The 23,396-nt window shown below is 38.1% G+C and overlaps 1 protein-coding gene across 1 annotated transcript in view; it reads right to left on the bottom strand.

Annotated features, from left to right (window-relative positions):
- Positions 1-23,396, bottom strand: part of PTPRB (protein tyrosine phosphatase receptor type B) — a 109,832-nt gene that overhangs the window by 85,557 nt on the left and 879 nt on the right. The window contains exons 2-3 of the mRNA XM_012788747.2: positions 22,281-22,676; positions 12,489-12,730 (exon numbers count right to left, since the gene is read on the bottom strand). Of these exons, the coding sequence (XP_012644201.2) occupies positions 12,489-12,730; positions 22,281-22,676 (638 nt within the window). The remainder of the gene's footprint in view (positions 1-12,488; positions 12,731-22,280; positions 22,677-23,396) is intronic.

Below are 23,396 nucleotides of genomic sequence, written 5' to 3'. Positions count from 1 at the left end.
AAGAAACAAAATGGTGGCATCAACAACAAAAAATCATTAAAACGTATCTAGATCCCCCCACGCACACACACAATTAGTGGGGCATGATGGCATGTGCCTATAGTCCAGCTTCTCAGGAGGCTGAGGCAGGGCATCAGTTGAGCCCAGGAGTTTGAGGCTGTAGCGGGAGCTATGATCGCGCCACTGCACTCCAGCCTGGGCGACTCAGTCTCAGAAAAAAAAAGTGTGGATGCTAAAGGAAAGAGGATCAATATTCAGCAAACTTAATAAATGTTAGACATAAGGCCAGTCTGATACTTTTCCCCCTAGGAAGTACTTTTGTGATGCAAATCTCATTCTTGGCCTTTCTCCAGAGATTGTTTTTTAATAAACAAAAGCGTAGCAATCAGGGGATTGTGTCAATTAAAAACAATTACAAGATGGCAAATCCTTTTCTAAGTTTTAATTTAAGCTGGCTCAACAGTAAATTAGAGCAAAAGTGAATAAAATTTTAACCTGCAGCAGGTGTCATACATTTTAAAAAGATATATTAAAATGTAAGGAAACATTATTTTGATAAGTGTTAAGTTTGCTCAGGGTGGGAACCTGGTGTATAGGATGGAATGCGGTTATTGGAAAACTTAGATAGCGATCATGAGGCCTGTGAAACAATAGCCGAGAGAGCCTGGAGAGTCGGGAGGTTGTAAATCTAACTCTGACCACAGACGGCTGCGGAACCTGTTAATGTTCAGAAAAAAAAATTTACTCTCCTCAAACTTCCATCCACACCTCCGATAAAACCCACTGCTCTCCCTTTCTTGGCGTGGATGCTCTTTTCGGCCTCCACCCATCTGCACCCAGATGTCCCAAATAAATAGCATTTTGCTACACCTGAGGCTTCGTGCGTCTCCCTCTTGGCTCCAGACCTAACAATAAGTAGGTTTTTTTTTGTTGGTTTTTTTTTAAATGACCATCCTCACACCGAATGGGTGTGGTACACACTGTCTGGGGGATGGACATGCTTGGACTTGGGTGGGGCAAGGGCAGTATACATAACCCAAACATTTGTACTGTTTGTACCATAAAATACTGAAACATTTGTACCGTAAAATACTGAAATAAATTTTTTTTTTTAAAAAAATGACCATCTTATTTTATATTTAGAGATACAGTTTGGGATACTTATATTTTGAGGAATCTTTCTGGATAAACTTTCTATATCACAGGTCTCTGGGAAAATGGAAATAATAAATGCGTTAGGAATGCAGTTGCAAGGATTAAATAAGAAGGTGCATTTATATGCATAGTACCATTCCTGGCCAAAAGGTTCAATAAATGTTAAGTTCTATGATTACCAGTAGCAATGATATCCTATGAATAACGTTAAAATAAATCACATATGCTGAACACTTAGTTATACTAGAGAATGGCAAAGTCTATGGATGCAAATGTCTTTCTGAGAGCATTCAAATGATAATAAATTATCATTGCTTCAATCTCTTACCCAAGAGAAACTCTTCAGTATATCAGCAGCAAAGACATTTAACAGCTGCTCCGTCTGTTGGACATACCAAGACTGTTTTTCAAATACTGGAAGGGAGGGGTGGGAGTGCCAGATATGTCTCTAACAGCGGGCTCCACCCGTCCCTCTCCAACGCATCTCCAAGATTTCCTAGTATTTCTTTTTCTACACCAATATCTTACCCTCTTCCCCTCCCCCACTTTTATTTTTTAATTTGGAGGAAATAGGCCTTGCATAACTTTTGTCATAACTTGGTAACCACAGACAGCCAAAGAACTTACAACCAGCTGTAACTATAAATGAATCACTTCTCAACCTCAAGTCCTTCGGCTACATCTTCACTCACACCAGTCACCCCCTCGCCCTCGGAGATGAGTCTGCTCGCACGGGAACCAAGTGGAGGCATTCCTGCTTTCAGTGGACACTCTGCATGGGCATGGCTGCCCTATTTTGTGGTTTTAGGAACGAGGTCAAGAATTTCATGAACATTTATTCACCAAACCCTAGGATAGTAGATAAATAAAGCATCGCTTAAGATAACATTGACTTTAAAGAAAAGGAAAACAAAAAAAGTTGCCCATTTCATCTCCCTTAGAAAATGATGAGTGGAGGGTTAAAACTCCACCCTCTTTTTATTCTGAATATCTCAATGCTGGACTGTTACTTCCCATGAATTCCTTGGAGGTCACAAATAGCACAGGTCACTTTTTTCGCTTTTACAGTGAGATATGAACATTGTTTTAAAAATTGGAATGAGTAGGTAATGTTGAGAAAGTTAGGAGATTTTACATGTAAAAAAAAATCTTGATTTTTGATTTTTCTTTAAAAAATTAAAAGATTGAGGCATGCTGGGCCCACATTCTGCCTGTCTCCTTGGGCAGGTCTAATTCCACACAGCTCCCCCCCTGGATGAGGCAGACACATGGCATCTCAGGGCCCCCTGAATGTTGGGGCTGACAGTGATCAAAGCAGAAGATCAGGGGATCTTATCATGTTTTTCAAAAATCTACTGCTAAAACCATCAGCTAGATTTTAGAGCCCTTGAAGGAAGGGGTCATGTCTCTTCATTATCGACAGAGTAAACATTTGCACCCCCAGCATGAAGCCTCCGCATGGCTAAGTGTTTGTAAGTCTTAAACAAAACACATAGTATTCTTCAGATGCTCCAATGCACACCTGGAACCCCTAGCATCATGGAGTCTAATACCTAGCACTCAAGTTTTAGGAAAAGCTAGTGTCCGAGAAGCCCATGTTCCTAATGAACAAACCTTAACTCTGGAGAAGATGGAGTCCTTCTCAACAATCAGGAGGTCATTCCTGATGTCATTGCTCAGGCCACCAAGGTCAAAACTCATAGCAAAACACACACTTGCAGTACCCTCTCCACAGCTCTGCTGTCCTGGGCTGGCAGGAAGGCCTTGAATAAAGAGAAATGCCAAAGTTCGCAGACCCCCAGATGAGCAGCAGGCACTTATTAAAGCTACACAGATGGGGTGTATTCATTGGCCTGGATCTACTAGGGATCCAAAATAAGAAAGTGCTGGTAGAAAAGTAGGTGCCACCAACTCCCAGCAGAAGGTTCCCCAGAGGGGGGACCCTATCTGGACTTAGCAGTGGTAGTATTCTGCTGCCAGCTCCTCCAAAGTGTGGGAAGAATGGAAAGGGAATTTGACTTCCAGGACAGCTCCTGGCATTCATAGCATTTCCCCATTCAGTTACTTTTCACCTGATAAAACTGGGTTTCAAAGCTGTTATTCTGTGAGTGGAATATGAGAGTGTAACCAATATGTAGCTGGGGTAAATTAGAGAGATTTAGGGTATGTAGCAGTTTCATCCAGAGCTTCTTTATCTTATCATCACATTTATAAACTAGCTCATCCCAAATTCTGACCCCCCCATTATCATTTCTCTCCTGGTGTTTGCTCTCCTTCCAAAGAGCCCTCCCCGTCCTGCAGTCTCTATCCCCCTGGTCCTCAAGGAAGACAGACAGACCTTAGTATGTCTCAGCCACTGGCCTGTCTCAAACTCAGTAGCATCCCTTGGACCTTAGCCGCTGAAAGCTTTTAAGTAAACTTCTCCTTTACTCTTTTTATTTTTAAAACTTTTTTATTTTGAAATAATTTCAGATTTGCAGATAAGTTGTGAGAATTGTACAAAGTGCTTCTATACATCCTTACCCAACCTCACCAATTTGTTTCTTTAACATTCAGGCACAGTTACTTTATTATTCTCTCTCCTTCTCTCTTCACAGATAAATTTTTACCTGAACCATTTCAGAATAGGTTGCATATATCCTGAATTAAGTGTACAATCTCAGTAAAGTTATCAAAATCAGAAAATTCAAAATTCTAGTAATACTTAAGTCCACAGTCCATACTTCAGTTTTGTCAAAGATCACAATAATGTCCTTTTTAGTATTTTTTTGTTTTGTTTTCTTTCTAGTACAGGACCTAGCCCAGCATTTAGTTGTCAAGTCTCTTACTCTTCCAATCTGGAACAATTCCTCAGTCTTTTAAAATTACCTTTATGATGTTGGCTTTTCTGAATGATATAAGTTGATCATTTCCACAGCATTTTCCTCCATCGGAACTTGTGTGATATTTCCTTGTGATTAGATTCAAATTATACACCCTCAGCAGCACTTCCTTTCTTGTCTTCCTTCAGCGTTTTTCTCAACAGGCTGATTATTCAATTATTCTCCAGTGGATTGCAAACCTAATCACTCATTGGGAGATTTTTCACACTATACGTACTGAGGTAGGAGACCTCAGCAAAGTATGATTCAGTAGGTCAGAGGTGGAATCTTAGAATCTTAAAAAAGCCTTCCAGGCTCTTTTTTTTTTAAGAGAGACCTGTATGGCTCCGTTGCCCAGTCTGGCGTGCGGTGGCACAATCCTAGCTTGCTGCAGCCTCCGATTCCTGGGCTCAGACGATCCTCAGCTTCTCGAGTAGCTGGGGCTGCAGACCAGCATCTCCACACCCAGTTACTCATTTTTTTAAGAGACAAGGTCTCCCTACATTGCTCAGGCTGGTCTCCAACTCCTGGCCTCAAGTGCTTCCCCTGCTTCAGTTTCCCCATTTGCTGGATTCTGATGTATCTATGGCCAGGGCTGAGAGCTGCTCTCTCTCTCTCTCTCTCTCTCTCTCTCTCTCTCTCTCTCTCTCTCTCTCAGGGCACATCCTGGCTTCTTCTCCTTTGATCTCATTTTACGTTTTCTTTGCCATTCTCTCTCCTACTACACGAACCCTTGTCTGGGGTAGACCTTATCTGCCCAGGGAAAACAATGTGCCAGAGAAATACTGGCATATTGAGGAGCCCATTTCAATGCACATGCTCTGTTTCGCGTTGCATTTTGCGTGTATATAATTACAAAGTTGTCCATCAGTATAAGCCAAAGAATTGGTTCCAGCCCCACCCCCATAACCAAATCCATGCATACTCAAGTCCTGCTGTACTGGGCCCTGTGAAATCGCTTATATGAAAATTCAGCCCTCCATATACTCGGGCTTCGAATTTCACAAATACCGTATTTTCCACCTGCATTTGGTTGAAAAGAAGCTGCAAATAAGTGGACTTGCCCAGTTCAAACCTGTTGTTCAAGGGTCAGTTGTACATATAGACAAAATATTAGCACAGTCTTTGTGTGCAAAAATGGAAAGCAATGCACATCACTCATAACTAAAAGAAAAGGAAAGAAAAGAAGAATCCTTGAGATTTTAAGGCTGGCGGGGTCTAGTGAATTGTAAACCACATTTATGCTATTGGCCCACTGTCATCCAGTTGAGCTGGCAAATCAAGAAAACTGCAGCCTATGTCAGAATGAGGCTTGGATGATGCTCCTTACAAATTAGCGTCTTCAGAAACATGTCCCTCCCACAATATGTTACTCCTCGACTGGCCTTTTTGTAGCATCAGCAGTCTCAGAACCTGTTTCTATTTTATCCCATTCACACCAGGGAATCTAAGAGTCATGAGGAGTGATTAGGGGACGGTTTGACTTTTTTCCTACATCTTTGTTCTTCTCCCTCTAGGTCTTTGCCTCAGCAAAGGGGAATATTGTCCCATTTTTAGTTCTGGCCACAGAGCAGTGGTGACAGTGGGGTGTCTCCCCTGCACACTTTGACCCAATAAAAGAGGTTACCCCAGACTTGCAGGGGAAGGGGACAGAGAGGTGTTTTCTGCACTCCTCCTCATTTATTTGGAGACTCACATGGGCTGTGATCTCTTTGAAGGCCAAATGGGAGGAAACACAGAACTGTGAAAGCCCAGACCAGTTCCACAATGGCTATTCATGAACTGAGGAAATGCAACCCCTCTCCCAGGCCAGGGCGGGGTGGGGAGGGGAAGAAGGAGGTACACCTCCAGCAAGATTTATAGATATTTAGTGGTATCCTAATGTTTCTATTGCATGCTCAGCATTTTATCCCTTTCAAAGCATTTTCACATAATATGTTGGCTCATCTGGTTTTGATAACCTTGTGAAGTAGACAGGGTAGGAACGATGAAACAAAAACAAGGAGAAGCTAGTATTATTTGCTAAAACTATTTTACTTATGAATAGCCAGTATACTAAGTACTTTGCTTAATCAGATGTTAGTCCTATCTTAGGAAGCAGATAGAGTACCCATAATTATCTTTATTTTAAAGAGAAATGAGTATGACTCGAGTTGAGTAACTAGTAGATTTCACCACTGGGATTTAAGCCAGCTTTCTCTGACATTGGAGCCCTAGCTCTTTACCTCTGCAACAAACCACATGCACTAAGGTCACACGGCCAAGAAGGGGTCTGGACCAGACCTCTCCTGAGAGTGTACTACTTAAACAGTAGACAGAGGCTGGTCAGGATTTGAAGCCAAAGTGAAATCCAAGCCCCCTCTTCCCTCCCTCCGTGTGGAGTCCACTTCTCCACATTTAACTTTTCTTCCTGCATCCCATTGCTCAGAGTCTGGACATGGTGGCTCATGCCTGTAATCTTAGCACTTTGGGAGACTGAGGCAGGAGGACTGCTTGAGGCCAAGAGTTAGAGATCAAGCTGGGCAACAGAGAGATCCCCATCTCTACAAAAAATACAAAAATTATCCAGGAGTGGTGGTCTGTGTGCCTGTAGTCCCAGCTACTTGGGAGGCTGAGGCGGAAGGATCGCTTGAGCCCAGGAGTTTAAGGTTGCAGTGAGCAATGATGATGCCATTGCACTGCAGCCTGGGCAACAGAGTGAGACCTTGTCTCAAAAAAGAAAAAAAGAATGTATCAGTGTGACTAGAGGGCCTGTTAAAACACAGGTTGTTGGGGGCCCTACACCCAGAGTTTCTGATTTAGTAGGTCTAAGAAAGGGCCCACGTGGTTGCATTTCTAATAAGTTCTGGATTTGGGTCTGTACTTGAAGAACAACTGATCCAGCTGTTTCTTGACTCACACTATAGACAAGCTTCCTGTTCCACTGACTTTGTCCTTGTGAGGACACACATAGCCACATAATACTATTTATAAAGGTTACAATAATAACAGTAGCAGCTAACATTAATTAAACTGTTTCATAAGAGTCCCCAGATCCAGCTATAAAAAAGAAAAAAAGTTAAACTATTTCACTATATTCCAGGCGCTCCTCTAGGCATATGATATGTTAATTCATTTACTAATCAGGGTTGGAGGGTAGGAAAGAGAGACAGCGCACCACAGAGTTTTGACCAAATACTGGCCCCAGGACACAGCCTTCCAAAGTCACAGTCCTCATAGTGGCAGGTAAGGATGTGAGAAAGGGGAGGAAAAAAGAGAAAAGTAGGGAATATCCTGCTTCCAAAAGAGTCAAGTTAGGACAATTTTGCAGTAGCACTAATGAAGAGTGATTACTAGATTTCAAATCATTACTTCCATGGCATTTACCTTCATGAACAGGTACTTTATGTAACAGAATAGGTGGCTAGATGTTCAGGTGTGTGTGTGTACACTTCTTGCTTTGCCACTCCCTAGTCATTTGAGCTTGGGTAAGTCTTTAACCTCTTTAAGTTTCAGAGAGGCATCTGCCAAATAGGGACAGTGATGATGATGATGATGATGATGATGATACTATGGTAGGTTGTTTAATGGCCACAGATTCCTCCCACCCAATATGTATGCTCCTTTGCAATGTGACTTTTCAGCTTTTCTCATCAGAAATTGGAATCTATTTTCTTCACCCCCTGCATCTGGCCTGGCTTAAGATTTGTGTTGAGCAATAGAATGGGGCAGAAGTGATGCTGCGTGATTCTAGAGCCTAGACCTCAAGAAGCCTGCAACATCCACCTTTGCCCTCTGGTGAAGCTGCCATAAAACTTGTGAAAAGGAAGCTGGTGTGGCCACCTAGATGAGAGGCAATGTGGAGGAGAACTTAGGTGCCCAAACCTACAGCCAGCACTGACTATTGTGAATCTTTTGGCTCAGCCGACCCTTCAAGCTGAATGCAGCTGCAAGAGTAAGCTAAGAAGAAACCAGCAGAGGAACCATGCACACATCCAACAAAATCATGAGAAATTATAAGCTGTCATTGTTTTAAATCACTAAGTTTTGGGGAGGTTTATTACACAGTGATGGAAAATGGATGCAACTACCCAACTCCCAGAGTGTAGGAAAGTGCTTAGCATAGTTCTTGACACACCAACCTTAGCTATTATTTTTAATCCCTTAGAGTCTCTTCTTTGCAGATACTGTATAACATTTGTTTATTTTTTCTTCCTCATCACTCAAAGGGATTCTTGATGGAAGGAAAGGCATAAATATGTGACATTTGCTCTTCTGAAGTGTTTTGTGACATCTCTACCCCTACTCCCAGCCCATGTTCCAACTCCAACTCATCCTTTGTGGATCTAGAACACTGTGGTCACTACATATATATTAGTTAGTGATAATGATGTAATATTTCCAAGCATAAAATGTGAGCATTTCCGTTGCTATTCTTTCTTCTCTAGATTTCTATCTTGGATTAAGTGTTCTAAATTCTACCTGATGCTACATATTTATGGGAACAAAAGGAATGACAGATAATTTAATAGTGACATGACTTAAAATAGTGAGTAGGAATTAAGGACTGCTCCTGGATAAAGAGTGCATTCAAAAACATGAATTTGGGATCTTTCTCAATATACATTCTGTTCCTGTATATGGGAGAATTATTAAAGGGCTCTTCTACATTCTCAGTAGAGTACTGATCCTACACTCAATGATTTTGATCACACTGTGCTGTTTATGTGATTCTATAATACCACCTTTACATTAATTTCATATCCCCCATGATGTCTGCCAAATAGTAGGTGCTCAATAAATGAGTATAGAATGCATGATTGGACTGAAGTGATAAAATCCCAAAGTTTCTCTAAAATGCTAATTTTAGGTAAAAATTGGAATCATTTTCAAACTTTCTGTTCTTCCCTATCCCAGCTCCTTCATTTTCCACCCATCCCTTTTCCCCCACCTCTTACTAGGTTAACTCCATACTTCTGCAAGCTCAGTTCAGATATTCCCTCCACCAGAAGACATTGCCTGAAATCTCCACACCAGTCAGGATTCTCCCTTTTGTATTATCCAAAAGCCTGTATATATCTCTATTTCCCTCAGCACCTTGACAAATGTTGAGTCCCTTCATGGCAACAATTTTGTCATTCATCTTTGTGTCCTAGGAAAGAATAGCAATATAACTATTATTTCCCAAATGCTTTCTAAGAACCAGGTTATCTCTCTCAATCCTTGCAACAGCCCTCAAAGGTGGAGGTTCCATTTTACAGATGAAGAAACTGAGGCTTGGAATGCTTAAGTAACTTGTCCTGGTCACCTTGCTAGAAAGAAGCAGAGTCAGGACTTTGACCTCAAAGCCTGAGTTTTCTAGTACTCTATATTCTGACATTAGTTTTATTCTCAAGAAATGTTTGTTGAAAGGGTGAATATGTCCCAAAGTTACTAAGTTAGCAGCCATCATTGCCTCCTTTTCTCTTTTTCTTATACTGTGTGTGTGTGTGTGTGTGTGTGTGTGTGTGTGTGTGTGTGTGTATGTGTGTTTACAGGGTGAAATTGAAAAAATGATTAAGAGACGAAATGGGGGAAATAGAAGAAAAAAGGAACTGGATAATTAGTTCCTCAATGAAACACTAGCTATGTTAGATAATATAAACAAATTAAACACTAGATACATTCAAACCTCAAAACATTTAGACAATAAAAAGCATGTTTACTCAACATGACCATCCCACTTAGACATTGGCAATAAAAAGATCATTTGCCACCCAAGTGGCCAACAATTCCATCTACTTCCACACCACTCCAATCTACTCAATCCCCAGCACTCCTTTGCACTCTCCCATTCTAATTTCACTCCACTCTGTTTTGCTTCTCCTCGAATATTCTACTCACTCTGCCCCCTCCACTCCATTCCTTTTCATTCCACTCCATTCCATTCCATTCATTCCACTCCATTCCATTCCATTCTATTTCATTTCATGTTTCCTTTTTTCCTTTTCTTTTCCACAAAACCTTGTTAAATAGTAAGCACTTTATTCAGGTCCTAGAGATACAAAACCCAATAAATACAGAGCCTACCCTCCAAAAACTCATATTCAGATTTGTCCTGTCAGCACTCAATAAAAGGCTATCCCAACCCACAGCCCAATTAGACTAAACCAATCCAAAATTCTCCACAAACCAGGTGCTGTCTGATAAAGAAAAAAACAGGCACACAGAGATTTTCTTTTTACACAATTCTAAACAATTAAGTTGAATGATTTTACTCCTGTCTTAATACCCTTCTAGACATTCACTGTTGAGATAGGGTACCTTTTGAAATTCCTTTCAAAGGACAGGCATTTTTATATACCCAGTGACTCATTTTCACCTTTGAAAGTACCCAACTTCAGCTGTTTATGATTGACTGTTATAAAGTTAAAGCTCCTGCGAAATCAAATAATGATCTAACAGGGACGCCTAGACAAAGGCTTTAGAGTCATAGAGAGCTGCAATTGTAGAAACTGTCATTGGAAAGAGCATAGTTTTTACACACTAGGTTCCCAGCATATCATCAAGATTTCATCTAAGCTTTAAGGAAAAAAAACCACTGAAACATGAGATAGCTGGCTGTGTAGTTACTGTGGTGCCCTACCTGGGAGCTCACATAAAAACTGTAGTGGATTTCACTGTAGAAAAAGGCAGTCCAAAAACTGCAAAGCCAGCTCTGGGACTGGATCACATGAGCTCAGTAACAGTGCTGGGCTGGCCCCAGCGGTAGGTGGTGTGCCTGCAGCAGAGCTCTGGAGCTGCTTGCTCCCGACTCATTCCAGCAGAGCCCGGCCACCCCTTGGACCTTTCTATGTGCTTCCCAGTGATCAAGCCTGGGCAAAAATAGGAGAATATTCTTTTGCTAATAGACAACCCTTTAGTGTTTAGACAAATGTGTTTTTATTGCAGCTTTTAACCAATATGTTTTTATTTGATACACATTTTTTTCTGTGTATTATATATATTTGAGCTCAGATGTAAACAAATACTCTTGTAAACTGATATTGGAATGGAAGTTTTAGGTGAGGCACATTCAGCCAAAATGAGGAGGTGCTCCACCAAGAAGCATTCGTTTTCAAAAGTAAGTGGTGAATCTCTCACTCACATCAGTGGTTGAAAAAAAATTAGGGAGCTGGAGATTCAGGGAGAGCACAGGGCCAATTTATGATGGTATCCTTAAGTCATAGCTCTGTTGCTTCCATTTCCTGCCTGCCTTTCCCAATTTCCAAGCCCAGAGAGATCTGAAACCATAATTATCAAGCTAGGAGATGTGGGTAAAAAGTTAGGTAGGGAGTGAGAGAATTTGAACATGTTTCCCTTTCCCTACTGTAAACTCAAACTGGGTGGAGTGATGGGAGAGACAAAGCTAACATTTAAGTCAAATTTAGAGTTCGGGTTATTTCCTGGAGTGGATATTTTTGTAAATGGACTGAGTGAGTATTGAGTTTTAAAGTGATATAAAGAGTGTCTGGAAAAGTAATGGGACCTTCCTAACTTCTATTCAGAGGGAAGGAAGAACTAGGTCACAGGGAAGATTTATAGTTAAGGAAAAGTGGTGATAAAAATAAAGTCCTATGAGTTATTGAATGTACTGGCTATACTTGTTTTGTGATCAATAATGAAGTATGTGTTCACTAGCTGAGAACCATGTGCAATATTAAATTCTGCACAATGCAAACAGATAACAGAGAACTGAATGGATATTAGTCATATGAATAATTTTGGGCTTTTACTTTCTTAAATGATTTGGCTTGTTTATTAGAAAATAACTAAACACTGTCAAGTGGAACCTTAGCTTTTCTGATTTGCTGTAGTTATACTGTTATTACCTGAAAGGTGGCCTAAAACTGTGAATGGAGAGTCAAACCAAAGAAATGAACCCCCAAACAGAAACACTTCTGAACAGACTCCTTTGACTGTGACATCACTGCTTCTCATCATTTGACTTATCTGCCACCTTGCAGACTAAAGGTCACAAGTAGGTTTGAGGACGTTGATGTGGAAGTGATATGTGATTTTTGCTTATTTTTGAATGTTCTCCCAAATCAATTATAGTGATTTCTGAATCTGCCATTGCTTTATAACTCTTTCCCCTCTCGTACAGCATAAAGGATCATGATACTGTCACGTAGTGTTACCTGCAAAGTACCGATTTCAATTTCTATCTTTTGGTTTCAGGCCATGCATTAGACCATGAACCCTGTCTTTGGTTCAGAAAATATGGGCAGCTTACAGGAGTACAGTTATGTCATAGCAGCCAAATTTTCTTCACCTTGTAAATATATAGAGATTTTAATTGAATTTCAAAGATTTTCTCATTATGTAAAATGATTTCATGTATAATTAGCAGCTGAGACACAGAGTGCTTGATTCTCCACTGCAGCAATGGTATTTTCGGCAAGCAAGTCTTGTCAAGCAATGGGCTTTCTGAGACCATTCATAAACCACACTCCCCACTCGCTCTCTTTTTACCTCTTCAGTGGTGCTGGAGAAGGGCTGAGTAGTCAATGGAACCCATGATGTGTCTGTGATTCCAGTCGTGTGCCTCTCGCTGCTGTTTTGGCTTTGGTTTTCTGTAGTATTCTTGATGAAGGCCTCGGTGGTGTTCCTAATAATGTGTTCCGGGCCATATGGAACTACATTAAAAGTAGTCAGGGTCCGAGGAGGGGCTGTGTTTCTGGGGCACCTGTCTGAAACTTCTGTTCCCAGGACAGCTGAGGTAAAAAAAAAAAAAAACCCAAAAAAGACAGTCACAAAGATTATTCTCATGTTTTATGGATTCTTCATATAAAAACAATTTTACTTAGAAAAAGAAAACAATAATGACACATGGGTAAGCTTCAGTTATATGAAAAAGCAAATATACATTGTGTATATGACAATGTTCATTTGTCTATCCTATTCAACCATCCTTTATCCATCAGTTTTGCATGGTAGAGGGAGAGTTATAGAAACTGTGCTATCAGAAAAAAAACCCAGCTCTGTATAGAAGACAGAATTAAATTTATTCTATGAACATTTACAGGGTGGTTGAATTGGCTTTAGGGGTCCTTGAATCTCCATAAACTTTGTGCAAAATTCTGTGTATATGTGCATCTGTACTTTTCTTCTGTGGGGTACTCTCAGAGTTTATGAACTTCTCAAAGGGGCTTAGACAAAATACCAGGTGGAGAAAATCACTGTTCATGACTTGACTAACCTCACCATGAAGATTGAGGATTCCTTGGAAAGTAATGACACTTCTTTAACCATAGTGCAAACTGTTTCTAATCCTAATTGTGCGAGTCTCTAATCATGAGATGGTTGAGTTTTCTAAGCCACCTATTTTCTGGAAGAATAGTGCATAAATTTAAATTTTGTGAGCTGTGAGGTTAATTTATAGCTTTGCTTTGCAAGGCTGAATTGCGCATATATTAAAAAATATTGATTTATGAATTAGGTTCACATAGCCATAATTTTAAAATGTGCTCTCTGTCTCCTGGAGATCTTGTTAATATGCAAATTCTGATGCAGTAGAGATTGTCAGATTCAGCATTTCTCACAAGCTCTCGGGTAATGCTGATGTTGTTGGTCTTTGGACCACAATTTGTATAGCAAAACTCTAGGACACAGATGTATAACATGAAGCATTGGGAAGCATTTTTTTTTCACCACTCCTTTACTGGTTCATTCATTCAAACAACTATTTATTAAGCAACTGCTATGTGTCAGGTGGAGGTCTCCTAAAGAAGTTATTAATCTTTACATTTTCCCTGTTCTGGTCTGCCTTGCTGACCCCTCTTTTGAGCCTCATTCCTTTCCAATTTCAACTGATTAATATATTTCATATGTTAATGTATGTAATAATGTAACATATTTCATATGCTAATGTATTTCATATATTAATGTATGTAATGTATATTTCATATGTTAATGTATGTATGAGGGAGATGAGAAACAAAAAGGGGATCAAGATGGAAAAGTAATTTTTACCATTTAACAAGATATAAATATCAGCAGTTCTCCTAAAAGTGAATAAAATAATCTTGGTTATTAAGCATCCTTTCCTTGAGATGTAGCAGGTTGTGCAAAGTAACTTATATACAGAGTTGACAGATTTAGTAAATAAAAATATGTGATGTTCTGTTAAATTAGAATTTCTGATAAACAACCAATACATTTTTAGTATAATTAAGTATATTTGGTACATCCCAAATATACAATAATATAAATATTATGTTATATATTATATTATATATTAGGAATATGCTTATACTAAAATTTATTTATCTGAAATTCAAATGTACCTGGGTGTTGTACATATTATCTGGCAACCCTACTTGTACATCTGCTAGATCTAGGCTTTGAAAGATTTTTAAATATTTCCCTTAGTTTCTGTTTGTTTTTATTTTTCCAAATCTTGTGCCACTACTACTGCCTTTGTGCCAGGGTTAGTCATTCTGGACATAGACCAGGATATTTTTTATCCTTGTGGTGTTTTCTACATGACAAACTCAATCATACTCGTAGTGAGATTCCTTAACAACAAACTCCAATACGCAGTCTTAATTTTGTAGTCTTAATTAAGTTACTTGCTTGAATGTTCCCTTAAGCAGACATTTGTCTATTGTAGGGATATAAAAAATTTTGTATATGGAGATCAGCCTTTTAGTCATTTTGAACTTTGGCCAACTCTGACTCTCTGAGTCAACTACTACAATTTTAGCTCTTAGATCCTCAAAAAAAAAAAAAAAAAAAATTAACCATGGGGTTAGGACAAAAACAAGCTTCCAAATACCTAGCATGTAATTACATGTCTTAGCATGTCAACCTATGCTTACTGTTCTTCACTAAGGAGCAGTTGGTATGTTTTTATCCTAAGAAATTTTTTTATTAGTCAACTTACATAATTAATTCAGTGGATGAAATTCGACTCTTCCCAAATTAGATAAATGGTCAAAACACTCTTGAAGTTTCTTCTGCAAATAACATAACTTATTACCCTTGCATGTAGCTTTGGACTATCTTATGGAAAAAAAGTTCAGTCTTATGTGATTGTCTTTAATTAACCTTCTAAATATATTTTTAAAATCCCCAAACCAAACAAGTTCATTTTCTGTTTTAGGCCACCACCTTTTTTTCCAAAGAAAGACACTACAGAATATTCAGGTCCAGTACCCCTTCATTTTGTGTCTGTGTTTTAACTTGTGCTATTTAAGAAGCAAGAAAGTAGTTTTAGCCTTAACAGTCAATTTCCAGATTTCATGAAATTTAAAGCAATGGTTTGCAAACTTTAGTAGGAATCAGAATCACCTTTGGGGTTTGTTAGAATATTGAAGCCATGGCCCTTCTCCTAGAAATTGTGATTCAGTAGATTTGATGTGGGACTGAGAAACTGCTTTTCTAACAAGTTTCTTAGATTATTCTAATATATATGCAAGTATATGGTTTTAGTTATGTATGTATACAATATGAGCCAAAAAGGAATTCTAATCATTTATGTAGGTTTGAAGGATTATAAAATAGGATGAAAGAAAATCTATTATAAAAATATATAAGGTGATCAAAATCAGTTTATTTTTCTATCTCCTGAACTCTTCGTTGAAATAGGTGCTATGAAATTGTACTAAAAATAGTAGATCTTTGGCTATTTGGGTGTCTATGAATTCTTCTGATGTTCTTTAAAACTGCATATACATTTCCCAGTTCATGAAAGAGCAAGATGTTTTGACAAATGCAAGGAAAAGTTTTTACACAATGGAACAATATGTTAAAGCTATTTTTAAAAGCTTTATTGTACCATTGCTACTACATTGTTTCCACATTATAACACAATTCCTCCTATAACACAATTCAAGGTAAGATGGACTGTGCTGGGTACAAACTAAAATGTTTTAGCACTTAAGTTACAGATAGCTCTTTTTATAGGATAATGCTGCCTATAAAGTGATTTGCAATGACTGCATCATTTGCTATGACTGCATCAAGACCATCTTTTGAATGCATTTTTAAAAGAGCAATATGTCTTTTAGCTTATTAATCTATAATTGGCTCAGAAATAATAGTAGTAATGGGAGTTTTTAGAATGATAATATAAAGATAATAATTTGTTAGTTTCTTTTCTTTAAATGGCATAAATAACTTTTAAGCACGTTGAAAGCAAAATAAATTGAATAAAACTCATTTTGAGAATAGGAAATTTTAACTATATTTGTACTTTCTATTCTGTAGGAAGATACCAAATATAATGTGCCTTTTAAAAGCAAGTAAATAAAAAATAAATAAATAAATAAAAGCAAGTAAATCATCTCGAAAAGAGAAAATAAAACAGAAGATACTTTAGAAAATGATGATATACATAGATCTATCTATTTATCATCTATCTATCCATCCATCCATCCATCTATCCACCAACCTTCTAGCTGGCCCTTTGTATCTAAAGGTTCTGCATTAGTGGATTCAACCAATCATAGATCAAAAATGAAAAAAAGGATGGATGGTTGCATCTGTACTGAACATGTAAAGACTTTTTTTCCTTGTCATTATTCCCTAAACAATACAGTATACTATTTATATTTATATTGTATTAGTTATCATAAGTAATCTACAGATTACAGATGGTTTAAAGAATACAAGAGAATGTGCAATTTATATGCAAATAATACACCATTTTATACAAGGGACTTGAGCATCCCTGGATTTTGGTATTTGTGGGGGGTCCAGGAACCAATCCCCTACAGATACCAAGGGATTACTGTACACACACACATGCACATATGCACACACACACACACAAAACGAGACTGGACTAGAATAAAGGTAAAGTAGAATATAAAGACAGGAATAGTCTAAATAATTATTGGCAATAGTTAAAAAAATAATTCACATTTTAGAAAATGTAATCAATGAAATAAAGGGTACACTTAAAAAATACATATCTAAATTACTTTTAAAAGACTCAAGATTAGAAATAAAGCAAAATTAATTAACAGAAATTGATACCAAGACATCGTATAATAAAGCACCAGAGCATATCATAGCAAAAAATTTAGAATAAAAAAATAATTGAAAAACCAAGTCAAAGAAATACTTTTCAATAGCCAATTATAACTCAACAACTGTACTAAGGGTTGCATTATGAAAATGTACCTGTTCTATCCTAATACCTCATATTTTCTTTGGGGGAAAAGGATCAGGTAGTGGGGTAGAAGGAAAGCATGCCTGATGTAGGAGAAAGGATGGTTTATAAAAGTTCAGGATTATTAGGTGGCGAGAGAGAGATTGTTTGTTTGTTTGTTTTTTGAGACAGAGTCTCACTTTGTCACCCAGACTAGAGTGAGTGCCATGGCGTCAGTCTAGCTCACAGCAACCTCAAACTCCTGGGCTCAAGCGATCCTCCTGCCTCAGGCTCCTGGGTAGCTGGGACTACAGGCATGCGCCACCATGCCTGGCTAATTTTTTCTATATATATTAGTTGGCCAAGTAATTTCTTTCTATTTATAGTAGAGACAAGGTCTCGCTCTTGCTCAGGCTGATTTCGAACTCCTGACCTCGAGCAATCCACTTGCCTCAGCCTCCCAGAGTGCTAGGATTACAGGCTGAGCCACCACACCCGGCCTCGAGAGAGATGTTGAACCAGAGGCTAAACAAGGTCAGAAAAAGGGGAGGAGGTTCATTGATATGTCACAGGCTAAAAATTGTCAGGGGACTCTAAATGCTACAGCAGCTATTTTCAATGATCATATAAATCATATATCAATAATCATTGATAATATTATTTTAAAATAGTATATTTTTTAAAATGGTCCATTACAAGGCCCATGTTGTTAGGATGATGCAAGGAGAAAACAAACCCTAAAATGGCTGTGATAGCCAATTTGGTCAAAATAGGGTCTGTATACACAGGAAACACTTTGTTTTGTTTTTTAATCTCATAAGCTCTTTGTATTCACAAGTACTTTTGCCAGCCACTAAAGCAAATAATTTCTGTTAAAACCTTTTTTCCCAAGATAGTATATGATTGCTTATCCTTTACTATGCTTATGGATTTTACCCTGTCTCCCAAATTACTACAATTAAACAATTACTTTAACCAGCAATTATATCAAGCCTGCCAACAATATGGTTTATTTCATCACCAAAATCTCTTCTAGTGACTTCACCAGTTCAGCCACATCAGGGACACTTGAAAATTTTTCTGCAAAAATTTGCCTGCCCTCAGATAAATATGAGATTTGTGCAAATGGACCAAGGGATTGAAAATGATAAGAAAAAAAACTTTTAAAAAGAAAAAAGAAAAGAAAGATAAATATGAGATTTGAATGAACGAATCTGAAGTCAGTGCTGAATAAATGTGGAATGGTTGGCAGACATCTTATATTTAATGCTATGCTCTTTACAATATGGAACATCTGAGTGAAAGTAACAATTTCAGACAATCATCCAGCTTTTTATAAATGCAAGGAGACTTGGCATCACTCGGAAAAGGTATCCAAACCACAGATGTAATTTTGTACCCTTCACCTGGAAATCTTAGAACTACACAGACACAGTCTGTCAACAGATTTGTGCTGGTGTTGTTGAAGCCACTTTCAATTTTTGATTGCCTCAATTTTCCCCTGTCAAAGATTATTTGCTAAGATCTACTAGCAAACCAGTAATTTCCTTTGAGTAAATTTCCCTTTTTCCCATATAGGTATAGAGGCCAAAGAATGCGTTATTTTCCCCATCAGGTAGATCCATAAAACTTCAATGTTTGGGCCACTGTAACCTTTGTTGTTTGCTTGAGGCCAAATTATTCTCTGCTGGAATAGATGCAATTGTAAGTTTTGGTGGCTTGGTAGGCCCAAAAATTATACTTGGATTGGATAGAAGACAAAAGAAATTATTTTATTTTAATGGTGGCACTCCTCAAAGGAGACTTTAAAGCTTTATTTTTCTTTTATTTTTCCCTATAATTCTGCTATTCAACATTTTCTGGAAGTTGAAATGTTTGTTAATTTAATCAGGAAGAAACAAGGTAGTTTAGTGAGAATGGAGATAGCTAAATTTTGATAAAACCTGGAGATCACACAAAAGAATGTTTACAAAATATGCAACTTAAAAATTATCCTTAATGGTGGCTCACGCCTGTAATCCTAGCACTCTGGGAGGCTGAGGTGGGCGGATTGCTTGAGGTCAGGAGTTCGAGACCAGACTGAGCAAGAGTGAAACCCTGTCTCTACTAAAAAATAGAAAGAAATTATCTGTACAACTAAAAATATATATAAAAAATTAGCCGGGCATGGTGGCGCATGCCTGTAGTCCCAGCTACTTGGGAGGCTGAGGCAGAAGAATTGCTTGAGCCCAGGAGTTTGAGGTTGCTGTGAGCTAGGCTGATGCCACAGCGCTCTAGCCAGGCAACGAGTGAGATTCTGTCTCAAAAAAGAAAAAAAAAATTATCCTTGAAAAATTGTTTAAAGAATGGGTGCTTAATGTGAGTGGCATACTAGCAAGGATATATAATAGAGAGAGAAATGTTGTTTTCTATTTATGCTCTATTGTAATTACCTATTTACTTACCTGGCTTCCCCATTATCCTAAGGAGAAAGATATATTTAGTGATTTCCAAACTTGGCTGCACATTAGAATTACCTAGGAAGCATTTTAAAAATACAATAGCTAATTTAATTGGCCTAGAGAATAAAGCCCAGGCTTCATCCTCTAATATTATTTAAAAACTACCATGTGAATCTAATACACAGCTTGGGTTGAGAAAAAGTGGTATAGGGTACTTCAGTTACAAGCACAAGTTCTGACATGTAAGTGCTAGCTAAATATTTTGTGAATACTTGAATGAAATCATTAGTGTTTCCTTTATGAAATAAATATGAAACATATGGTTCAGATTTTTACAGTCACAGGTATGCTTTTTTTAAATGAAGAATGTACAAAGAAAATTCACATCCTGTGGATGAACAACATGCATTCTTGTGCTGCATTTTGGTTAGTTTTTCACTAGTGGTTTCTCTAGCAAGTCAGTGAGCTTTCATGCAATGTGTCCACAACTATGGATCTTAATCTTTAATCAATGGTAAATTAATGATGGAGAAGAAAAATGTGTTAGCCTATAATTGTGTTAAAGCAAAAGTATGTATAATAGTTATGGAATGTTCAGGGATTAATTGCAAATGGCCTCATTTATGCACTTTACTTTTGAAGTGGAGGCCATTACTGGACATATTTCATTATGAGGATCAAAGGAGAGAGTTGTTTTCCATGAATTATCTTCTGTCTTGAAAAAACTCTCCACTGAATCCATGTCTACTTTAAAGTTCCAATTAAAGAATTTTACTTTAAATAAGGGTTGATTGGGGATTGAAAACAAATTTTATTTCCTGTATATAATAATACAACAGTAATATTTATAATGTTTCTGTATTCTTTAGAAAAGGCCTTGATAGATGAAGCACAGGAAAAGAATTCTGCAAATTGGTGCTATATGCTAAATATTTTCTGATAAATTTGAATTTTATAATTGATTTTTATATTATTCTCTTACTTTCATAGCCAGAAATGATATATGCACAGGTACTGTAACTGCCAACTTCTATTGTAGAAGAGCCCACTGCATTCAATTGGCATCTAATTAATGCTTGTTTAATTTATGAAATAAATGAGTGACAGAAAACTGTCCAAAGATTAGCATGGTGGAAAGACTCACAGAGCCCTCAAAATCAACACGTAAGAAAAAGATTTAAGGGTACAATGGATGCTGATCCCCAAATGGGATTATGGATCAAAATTATCTGAGAAGCTTTTTATTTTTATTTATTTATTTTTTTGAAACAAAGTCTCACTCTGTTGCCTGGGCTAGAGTGCCATGGCATCAGCATAGCTCACAGCAACCTCAAACTCTTGGGTTCAAGCAATCCTCCTGCCTCAGCCTCCTGAGTAGCTGGGACTACAGGTGCGTGTCACACTTGACTGTTTTTTTTTAAATTTTTAATAGAAACAGGGTCTCACTGTTGCTCAGCTGGTCTTGAACTCCTGACCTCACATGATCCTCCCACCTTGGTCTCCCAGAGTGCTAGGATTACAGGCATTAGCCACGGTGCCCAGCCTATGGGAGCCTTTTTACAAAACATCATGTATTATGCATAAATCCAGATTTCCTGAAACAGAATCTTGGAGGTGGTTGTAGAGGAAAAAATGGTGGCAAAGAATCCTAGGAAGCATATTTTAAATAAGTCCTCCCTTTTTTCCCCAGATGATCTTTATGCAATCAATCAGTTGGGCAAAAATCTGTGGCCTGGCATTTGGGGACCACTGGTATAATGGAATGCACACAGGACAAGGAGGTGAGGAATTTGGGTTCTAATCATAGCTCTGTTACTAATTTATTTGGGACAATTTACTTAAATTTGACAGACTTCAGTCTCTTTCATGAGAGGCTTCATTTCTAGATAATTTCTCCCATGATCTGAAAGGTCCATTGACACCTGATATATTATCTGTTAGTATTATCTTTCATGAATTCCTAAAGCTAACCTCTAATGGACTAGTAAACATACAATTAAATGATTAACTTAAAGAGAAGATTCAGCTGTGCATATATTCCACAAGCAAAAATTCCTAGCTCAGGGCGGAACTGTGTACTATACCAAGAGTCTTGTGCGTGTGTATACAAGTGTTTACACATGTCCACCATCTGGATTATACCATTAACAGCCAACAAATTAGAAAACTCCATGGCTGCACATTGGTTATTGCCCTTTCAAAAGTATATTACCTCCAAAAGTTATCCTTCCCTAAACATCAATACAGGAGATGTGTAAAAACACAACTTATTATTTTCCCTGTCTTATCAAGCACCATGTTGATATTGCAAGAGTTCCTCATAATCAGAGAACAGAAGTATCTGTCAACAAAATCTAATAATTTCCTGATCATCAACTTTAGTCACTGCATATATGCTATGCATATGCTTAATAGCTAAATGCCTACATTTAATGGTACTTAACCATGGTGTCTGGCACAGAAGAGAAGCTCAAGAAATATTTGTTGAATTAATAAAAGAAGCAAGAAAAGAAGGAAAGGATGAGTAAGCAATAGACAGAAAGAGAATGTTTGGCTTATTTTAATGAGTAATGACGTTTTCCATCATTGGGTGCCACACAATCCATTTCCATTAGCTATGAATCTTCATAGGAAGAATGTCGGGGCATGTGGACTTCCCTTGGATATAAATAAACAAGACATTTAGCAGCAGGACTTTCAGAATTGATTCTAGAAGGAATAGCTCACCTTTTTTCAAGCAGAGGCCTTCATTGGCCAGTTTTCCCTCCTCGTTGACATATATTTTCATCCAGCTATGAAGGTATTTTCTGCCCTTCTTGACCACTGCCCTGGAGCCTTGTTTCTTGAGAAAGAGGGAAGTATTTTCCACCTCAAGGAACCCTTCCGGTTCATAGCAGGTCCATCCGGGTGCCTGGGCGCAGCAGTCCAAGATGGCTGAGCGGGAAGGGGCACCAGAGGAATTGGAGACGGACAGGCACAGTGCAGATTTCACGTGAAAGAGCTTTCCATCCTCAGTCCACATCCACTGCTGGTTCTGGATGGTCCTATTGCACGAGCCCACGCCCACTTTCCCATTTGTGAGAAGACACTGTTGTTTCTGGACATGGATAATCTGAAACCCCTCTGGAAGATGAAGAGTGTATAAAGTACTGGGTAGCACATTATACGGCCCATTAGAAAACAAAACAGCCCACCCACGAATGGGCTACGTAAAATTACTATTTTACTTATATTTTGCTGTTGCTATCATTTCAAGTGAATATTCTTAGATTTAACACATGTGATTTAAAATCCCAAGGCTGACAATGTAAAATGTCAAAATGTCACACAGCTTCCCCCACCCTTTTTTTTTTTTTTTTTTTTGCTTTCATATGGGTTAGGGAAGGAAACACGCCCCTCATTGGAAAATGAAAGGAAGCTTGTAAAAGAAACAAAACTATTCAAATATTATGGTGTAGTATTTTAGCCAAATTAGTCAAATATATTGAAGGTATGAAAAGCTCAGTTGTCTATTTAACTATTTGCCTCTTTCCATATCACCTTCCTCCACAACTCTACAAAAGCACCCCTTTTCCATTCTTTCAATTCACACCACAGTAAGTATTTGTATACAAATTGCATAGTTCGAACGAAAATTTTTAAAAATTGCCTATATTTCAGTTTCTATGAAAAACTGAAACAAATTTTCCCAACCCTCCAAGCACGACCCCCTGGCTAACAGTAACCAATGAAAATGTTGATTAACACAAAATAAATTTCTTCTAGTCCTGGAGAGAAGCATTTCTCTGTTTTATGACAATATCTACAGTTTTCTCTCAAATACTAATAGATTAAAAGCTCAGC

This window comes from Microcebus murinus, chromosome 10 (genome assembly GCF_040939455.1).
Source record: "Microcebus murinus isolate Inina chromosome 10, M.murinus_Inina_mat1.0, whole genome shotgun sequence".
Lineage (NCBI taxonomy): Eukaryota > Metazoa > Chordata > Mammalia > Primates > Cheirogaleidae > Microcebus > Microcebus murinus.
The sequence above is the reverse complement of the archived record's forward strand: the minus strand, read 5'-3'. Positions and strand labels throughout refer to the sequence as shown.